Consider the following 9,273-nt stretch of genomic DNA (forward strand, 5'->3'; position numbering starts at 1 on the left):
TTGTTTTTAACCCTTATAAGGAGTTATTTCCCTTGATAAAAAATACTTGATTTTTGAAAAATTGTATTTCGAGAACCGGAAGTCGTAGAGACTTGGGACCTACACCAATAATCTTTAATTCATGTGACCTTTAAGATGCACACAAGGTCAAAGGTCACCGAATGCGAAATAAAATTATGCTGCAATTTCAAGCTTACATATTAGGAAAACGATAAGACTTGCTACATACATACAGCGAATAAAATGTTCCTCTCGACTAGCTCTAACTTTTATACAATAAGTCCAAAAATTACCAACTGTCTGTTCAAAAGTTACAACGGGATGATTCTTAAAAGTATAGTATTGTGTGTATATCTTTTTAAGGGTAACAGATATCAACTATAAACTGCAAAGATGATCAGCAATTCAAGACCTTCAATTGGAGGACAATGTCAGGTCATGATGAAATTTCACCTTGACCTTCACAGTATACCATAACCTTGATCTTGTGATATTTTTGTCATTACCCCCGCTTTCGTGTTGCTTAGTCTTCAGTATTCTATGTTGTGTTTTGTGCACTGTTGTTTGCTTGTTTGTCTTTTTCTTTTTTAGCCATAGCGTCGTCAGTTTGTTTTCAACTTATGAGTGTAATAGACACATGGTATCTTTCGCCTGTCTTTTCATTCATGTGCATTACATTGTAGTAAAATTCCATACATTTACTGCACTGAATATTTACAAACAACAAAAAAAGTTCCGTTCAATACCAACAACCAAGGTACACTCAGAAGAAACAGAGATAAAACAATTAATCAGGCTATGGCACAGGCACTCGTCTCAGAAAAAATCCTGTAGACCTTTATATAACAGGTATCTAGGAATTGTTTTTCTCAGACGAGAGGCTGTGGGGTATGGCTATAGAAGCTATCGTAATTTGCGTTTTCTGGCAACAACTATATGTACATCATGTAAAGATTTTGACTGACCCTCTCAAGGAAACAACACAGGAGTGCATTGATTTACTAATCTATTAGGGAAATACATGTACTCATAATAGTGGATACCGTTTACATTTTTACCAAAAAGGCATTAAATGTCAAATTATAACATAACGAAACGTATATCCAAATATTTTTTTTTTTTAAATAAACAAGTTACACTAAATGGGCTCATTATTTATATGTGCATTTCGTGTGTAATTTAGTCTAGTCACCATCTAATTTACCATCGAGGTGACCTTCGAAGCCTTCCATCAGTTATATAACCCGTTTAAACAAAAATATAGGTATGAACAAATACCGAACTCGTGCAATTGGGTTTTTCTGTTTCTTTTTTTAATTTCATATTACAAGTTTAAATGTATATCCATGTGGATAATCGGCCAATCAAATATTTTGCCCTGGTTTCACTACCAATATTGATATGCTTTTCCTTTTGATAACCGAACACGCACAATGCATGTGTATCCCATATCTAGGGTTAACTTGAAGGTCAAATGAATAGGGATTCAATAAGGTAGAATTATTCACCTGCAAGTGAATAGTATATTAGCGATCGATGTTTCTTGACTTTTTTTTGACAAAATGGAATAAAACTGAAACTAAAAATAATTTTCATTTCACTATTTCACTTTCATTCATGATTGAACAAAACAAAAAAAAATGATATATATTTTATATATGTCTCGTAGCTAATACTCCCTTCATTAATTTGACAATACAACACTTTTGGTTGGACAATAACTGCTTTACTCGTCGTTAATATAAACATAGTCTTGCTATTACACATACGAGTAAACGCATGGAAATTATGTTCCGATTCATATAAGTTGTTGTGGATATATGTTGTAGAATTAGTTTATTTGTAATGACATCTCCTGCACCAGAATCAGAGGTCCCGATTCATTTCACTAGAAATATTTCTATTGTAACCCGTCAATAGACAGATCCATCCTTTTTGTTGGCCGCACAGTTATTTTGACTTCCGGTTTGTGACTGGTTCCCATTGAACCACATATTTGAAAATCCTTGTCTTCTATGATTATTTCCTTAATCGCATTGTCATAAGTAAAAGGTTCATATCTAAGATTCGCATCACTTTTCCCTTGTGTAATTGTATTGAACCAGGAACTTTCATGATTGTCCTTTCCTGCTGTAGTTAAACCAACTGCCATAGTATTGCTTGCTATAAACGGCGATCCCCACACGATCACTACCCGTTTTTCTCGTTTTTCTAATAACCAAGAGACAATTCCACTTGATCCTGTCATTGTGTAGCCGTGTTTGTGTGCTATCTAAAGAAATATATTAAAGATAAATCATATGAAATTACACCTCGAATAATATCGTCTTTTGAGCGTAAACTTTTTTTTCCAAAACGGCCATTATCTTTCTTTTAAATAACAACTTAATGAATACACTGTACAATTACCATTTCTGCACTCTCAAAATTAGTTTAAAAATGTTGCGTACTATAATTGAAAATATTAAAAATTACGTCATTGTGGTGTAGACTTAACACGTCGATTTTAGCCTCCGTTTGATCTACACATACAATAACTGATTGATTAAAGAAAATGTACCAAGTACAAAGTCGGTGACTCTACGATTAATTTATATCATTGAAACGGAAATGTATATATATTAACCACATATAGTTTTTTTTAGGAATAACAAATTGGAGATTTTGTGATTGAAGAGGGGGACAATAGTTGGTCTGTTAACATGTTAACAACAACTCGATTTTGGCAAAAACAGTTAACAAATATACATAAATTCTGATAACAGTTAACACAGTGGGTTGAAAAAAATTAACAGTTTTAATTTATTTAAAAAAACACTTAACCAGTTAACAGCATCTTGAAAAAGGCCAAAACAAGTTAACATCAAAAGGTATTGCCACTCCTCATTTGAGACAGATTTATGAATGTTTTTAACCGATTTAATATGCTTTTTATTCAAATGTCTACCTAATTTTAAAGATTTCAATATTTTATATTTTTCAATCATCAAAGAAATGTTGGCCTTATTTTCCGATTTTCATATACTATCATGATTATAGTTCAACGGTGGGTGTGGAGTTAGTGGCCGGTTCGTTATTCGATATTCAATATTCAACCGGCTGCTAGCAGTTGGGTCGGTTTTCAAAATTTTTAATATTTGAAAATTATAAAGATTTCGATATTCAATTACATTTAAAGCGTGATAGTCATTATAAAAAGGAATAAAAAGATATGTAGAAAATCGTTTAAGACCCCTTCGTACATAGTAAATTCTCGTTGTCCTTTAAATATAAACCCTTGTGCTAATCGCAAAATTTCTCCTATGAAATATAGATTTTTATCATTAAAATGGAATAAAAGATGTACTTTTATGATTTTTCAATATGACATTTCAAGAAAGATAAACAAAAGATCGCTATAGTACTTAAAATAACAATAGAAATAGGTTTGGAAAGCCAAAAATATACAAAAGATGTTGTTCATCTTCAGCTAAAATCGTCACTCATGCTGGTAAAAGTGCTCAGGGCGAAGGCTAGACCTCTTTCTCAATTTTTATTATATTATGTACTAGTTATTTAATTGATATAAAGATACAATTGGTACCAAAAGGAATTTAAATACACTTCTTGTCTTCTATGTTTAGATAGGGCTCAAAGTGCCAGTTTTATATATTCAAAATTTATAGTGAAAACCTTCTGACCACCGCTTGAATGATCCTGGTCTCTTAATGTCCATAAACTTCTGTGATCTTTTAAACTATCATAATGTATGTATACAGATTGTATCAAAAGTATTTGCCAGAATAGTGCCATCTTCGATATCTTCGGAGGGCTTAAGTTGTCGCTATATATCTACAAACCGTAGAACATTCAGGTAAAAGGGCATAGGACATTGGCTAGACCTCCCCGATCTCTCCTGATCTTAGAAGACGAACAATTTACCCAAATTCTATTTGATGTCGTTAATATATATATATTCAATAACTATATGCATCATATAATGAAGATCAGGAAGCTCGTTCCTGGATATAACTGAATATTTAGTAAGTCGAAGATATTTTATTTTTTGGCTTTCCATTGTTGTTTCTATTCATATTTTATCTTAATATTGGGGTCGTCTTTATTACATTCTATTAGTAAAAATATACAGGTCACAAAGAGAAATATTATATTTATTTAAAAGTTTAAGGGTTTATATTGCTTGAATTGGTCACAAAAACGTTTTACTATATATTTTAATTTTAACAACTATTAACTATTAACTGTCATACTTTGAATGTTATCGAAAGTTTGTTTTTTATTATATTCACCTTAGAAAAGTTGAATATCGAATGACGAATAACAACCGGATTCTACTTCACATACATTGTTCAACGAGCAAAATTCGTTAACAAAAAGTTAATCAAAATATGTTACCAAGCCCCTCTACTGTTCCTTTGCAAATTATAATAAGATACATGTACATGTATACGATATTTCTGTCTAATATTAACAAGGTGCTAAGGTCCTCTAGTATTTAAAACGTATATCAATGATTTACCATTTCATTGTAAACAATCATATGGAAGCTTTGATCTGCCGTCGTGAAGTCGAAATGATTAAGACGACTTACTATTATCTCATCAATTTGAATTACCTTTGTCGTATGCTAGAAAACATTAATACGTGAACTTTACGACATTGCACCAAATAGAAGCAAAAGATACCAAAGGGTTATTAGAATAAGTTACTGAAATAAACTTACAAAGTTATTGCAAAAAAACGAAAAACAAAAAGACAAACAACTGTATAAAAAAAATACACAACATAGAAAAATTAAGACTAACCAAATAAGGACTATTTCTTTGTGGAACTTTATACAAGCTTAGACCAGCAGGCATTACTTATTCGTAAAAACAGTCCCAAAGTAAAGCCGATAACTGACAGAGAAATGTGTAGATTACAATAAAAAAAAAAAGGTAATATAATTAAGTTGTGATTGATAGGACTTACTATTGTGTTTTGCATTTGTCAAGTAGATAAAAAATACAGGGATTTAATTTCCTGTTTAATATTGTTTCTACATGAACAGTAAATAATTTACCATGCCCTCTTTTTGACCAGGTCGAACTGAAACTGGCGGCATTGAAATATAACCTGAATATATGTTTACTTCGGGACTTGTCAGGTGATATTTTGTCCAGTTTGTTATTTCAATACCAACAACAGTACGATAGTGTTTATTCGTCATCATTGTAGACAGGTTTGTTCCCTGCAAAGAACTGCCGAGTCGTGTTGAATCTCCCATAGAGGTTAGCATGTGTCCGTTCCAAGTAACTCGACTACTGGTTGATTGGTTTCGGGTGTAATTTCCTGTTTGATCAGAAAAGGATAGAAATAAAACACTACACATTTTGTTTACATTTAAAGTTAAATCAAACAATAGGAATAGGAAGATGCAAGTTGTTTTTATTTTGTTTACTACAACTGAACCTATGACAGGGTCTTTGGCATTGATTTCTATCCAAACTTTTTGATCACTGATTTTTCTCGTTACTTTTATTTGAATTTTAGTGAATTTCTCGCTGCATTGAAGACCTGTTGTTGACCTTCAGCTGTTGTCTGCTCTATGGTCGGGTTGTTGTCTCTTTGACACATTACCCATTTCCATTCTCAATTTTAATTTTGATAATAATAGTATTAATAAAAATGAAACAACGATTCTGCAACAAAATAACAAAAAGTGTTGAAACATCTTTTACAAAATATAAAAATGAAAATTTGTCAAATGTCTCCGAGTATTCATTTCTTGAAATTCTTGTATAAACAAATGGAAACTTATTGCATAGCTCTGAAGAGCTTGTAAATAAACAAAGGACAGTGATGTTTGCCATTAAAACTTAAACTGGTTCTTTAAATAATCTGTCAGTTAAAGTATCTTGCAGTCTTTTTGGCTCTATAGTTAAACCAATAGCCACTTATGATTTAGAAGATAATTATATGGATACTTATATTTCACAAATTAGAGCAGAAAAACGTGCAAATATCACCAAAATAAATACAGACCCCCTTAAAATTACAGATTAATTGTGCTTAGAAAAATTACATTTGTCTTTCTGTAAGTTAATCCTCGGAACAAGAAAATCTTCATCAAACATAGCTGTGATAACAGAGCGTAGGTGATACCCACTAGAGATGCATATAAAAACTCAAAGTTTACTTTACTTATCAAAATTACTCTGTTCTGAAATTAATCCATTATTATTTAAATCCTTTTTACTTTCTAAAAGTATAGATAAAGCAGGTTGCTATACCTGGTTTACATATGTAAAAATATTTTGTATTCATATAAAAGTTTAAAGCAAAATTTAGAAATGGAAAATTACTTAAATTGTAAATATTTTGAAAAAAGTAACATAACAAAAATGGGGAATTAGGGGCCATAATTTAATGATAGAAAAAAGAAGACACTTAAAAATACTTGTAATACGAAATAGGATGAAGCTCATTTTATTTTATACTGTAGAAACAAATTTAAACTAAGAGATAACATTATAGGAAATGTAGTTAAACATGTGTCAGACTTTATGTCCTGGCAAGAAAATGAGAAACTTAAATATCTTCTTGGCCCATCAACCTCAAAAGAAGTAGAAAGCTTAAGGTCCTTTTTTAAACAGGCATTTTAGAACTGAGGACAAGAGACTTTTGATTTTTTTTATATACACATATTTATATATCATATACTAGATTGTTTAGCTTTTTTACTTTTTATGTTTTCTGACATACATCTGGTATGTTTTCCTCTGATTTTGTTTGTGAAATGTATTTTTTTTATGTTTATATTATTTGTCGCAAACTTATGGTTCAGAGTTTATGTGACAGTAAATATTTGAATTTGAATTGGATTAAACGATTAAGGAAATGACCACCCCTTCCCTCCATAATAAAGAAAGTCCTACGAAAATTTCGTAAATTACAATCTTATAAGGTAATAACATCAATAAGGATATTATAGATGATTAAAAGATTTCAGACCAACAGGAAGAAGGTAGATTATAACTTGCTAATCTTTCATAGGATATATTTTTTCTGAACTCAATTTCGAGATAATAGCTGTAGACAAAACAGTACCAATTATATATTTCTATTTTTTAACCACTGCGAATAGAATCTAATTATGCTGAAAGTTTTACTTATGTTTGCATCAATATTTCTGCTGTTGCTTTCAGTGTCGTCCTCTTGACTGCTATGAACGGATACATCATCATTACTGTCATTGTTTTGGCAGTCGTCTTCCGCGTTGGCGAATCTTCTGTGGCGTCTTGTCTGATGGGCCATTTAAATAATTAACGCCTGCAAAGGTAAATAACAATTTATATTCTTTTGCAATAAAAAATCTCTATTCAATTACCAGAAACATAACTACTATATTCAGACATTGAGTACGCAAAGCGTTTTACATGAATGCGCAACTTTGTTTTAAAGAAATAAAGTGGTCTTTGTGGACTACATTTGTCTGTTATACCATCGTATAAATGCAAGAACATTCTAATAACAAACAAAAGCTTCGAAACTACTGTTACATTAGGCTTAACAGAGAACAGCAATGAATTCATGTAAACGAGTATTAATTTAAATTTTGCTCGGTTATATCAATTTCATACATTTGATGTATTTTGTTTAACGATCGAGACGACAGACCAGCGTTTCGTCATACTATGACTCGTCAGTGGCATTTGAATCAAAACGATTAGAAATTCAAATTTATCTTATTACTAAATAGAGAAATAGATATGTTGGATAAGTATCGGATGTACTTTCAACTTCAAAGTAGTTTGAATCGTATATATATGCAAACAAAATGTATTATGATAGGTATTTAAAAAGGTAAGTCGATTCTACGAGGGCAGAGGTGAGAAAACATATACCGTCTACTATATATCGTTGTTTAAAATATATTGCTACTGTAAACAGCATTTTAAGCTCACATTGAATTACTTAGGTATAAAACTAATTTTACAAACAGTTTTAATTACAAACTACACTGTACATTATTTGTCCGAAACACATGTCAATTAATCTATATAAAGGTCATGACTGCATTTGATTTTGAACCTAGTTCTTTGACAATGAATGTAGTAAAAAAAGATATACCATGAATTAGATTTGCATTAAAGATAACTAACATTTGATAAATAAACTTTAAGATAAGAACAATAATGATGACTCTGATATTTGACATTTTACGTAAGCTCTCAAAAAGTCTTACCTGTATTTTATAATGACAAACTGATAAACAAATACATGAATATAACTTCCTGATAAAAATTTCATTTGCTGCGCATGTCTAATCATAAAAGATGACCTTGACATTTCAAAAGTTTTTAAACTCATTTATGAAAAGTTTTGAATTCACTGCACGATGAAAGACTAAAAAGCATTATGATTTAAAAAAAAAAGCAATAACTGTAAACGATCATGATGCATATTTATATTCATTTCTCATTAGTATAATGAAAGTATTTCAGTCAAGTGGTGAAAATCCTAAAAAGGCTATCATTATCCCTTATGGGCCAGGATATACTACGTGTCCGTAATACATAAATAGTGTATTTGCTTATAGTGTTAACCTGATAAAAGGTTACTGCATAGTCAATTTGAATATTATTCGTTTCTTTATCATAATTGTTAATTCATTATTTATTCAACAGGATATTGACTAAGTCTTTGCATTATTTAACTTTAGTATATTTTTTTAATTCTTCAATATTTTGAATTTAGCTAAATCTTATTCATTATTTTATTTTGAAATCCGTGATAAAAGAAACACGTTTAAATTTAAAAGTGACTTATAGACGCAATGGATCGGGTGTATTTTATGGTATATGAAATATATTTGTATTTTGTTAAACAGTTATTACACATGTCACTGTAAAATCGAAAAGTGTAAATCAAAGCTCCCTCAGGTTGTACGTAGATCGGTCTTATTTTTCCCTTACGTTGCATCGTAATAGTTTTCAAGTTACGAGTTCTTAATTATTTTCTGGCGTCTCCGTGTTAGGTTCCTTGCAAAGAAATTAAAATCGCATTAAATGAATCATAAAAACGTTTTCATGAACGATAAAATGCGTACAACAATTAACTACCCATTTAACCTAAGGAAACAATTCTGGCCTCAGACCGCCATTATTCTCCCCCTTTGCTATAATGCATTTTTGATTAAAAATTAAAATTGCACTGTTTCAAACATGAAATGAATTGAACTGCTTATAGACCATTATTATTCTAATAAAATATGCTTGTCACAGGACAATC

The 9,273-nt window shown here is 30.7% G+C and overlaps 1 protein-coding gene across 1 annotated transcript; it reads right to left on the reverse strand.

Annotated features, from left to right (window-relative positions):
• Nucleotides 1-1,637: 1,637 nt before the first annotated feature.
• Nucleotides 1,638-8,290, reverse strand: LOC143042125 (tereporin-Ca1-like). The gene is made up of 4 exons (XM_076214380.1): nucleotides 8,228-8,290; nucleotides 7,152-7,311; nucleotides 5,063-5,331; nucleotides 1,638-2,272 (listed from the first exon to the last, which is right to left on the reverse strand). Exons 2-4 carry the CDS (start codon nucleotides 7,294-7,296, stop codon nucleotides 1,901-1,903), a joined length of 786 nt encoding a protein of 261 aa, XP_076070495.1. The 5' UTR covers nucleotides 7,297-7,311; nucleotides 8,228-8,290; the 3' UTR covers nucleotides 1,638-1,900.
• Nucleotides 8,291-9,273: the final 983 nt, after the last annotated feature.

Source organism: Mytilus galloprovincialis, chromosome 8, assembly GCF_965363235.1.
Source record: "Mytilus galloprovincialis chromosome 8, xbMytGall1.hap1.1, whole genome shotgun sequence".
In the NCBI taxonomy this organism is placed as follows: domain Eukaryota; kingdom Metazoa; phylum Mollusca; class Bivalvia; order Mytilida; family Mytilidae; genus Mytilus; species Mytilus galloprovincialis.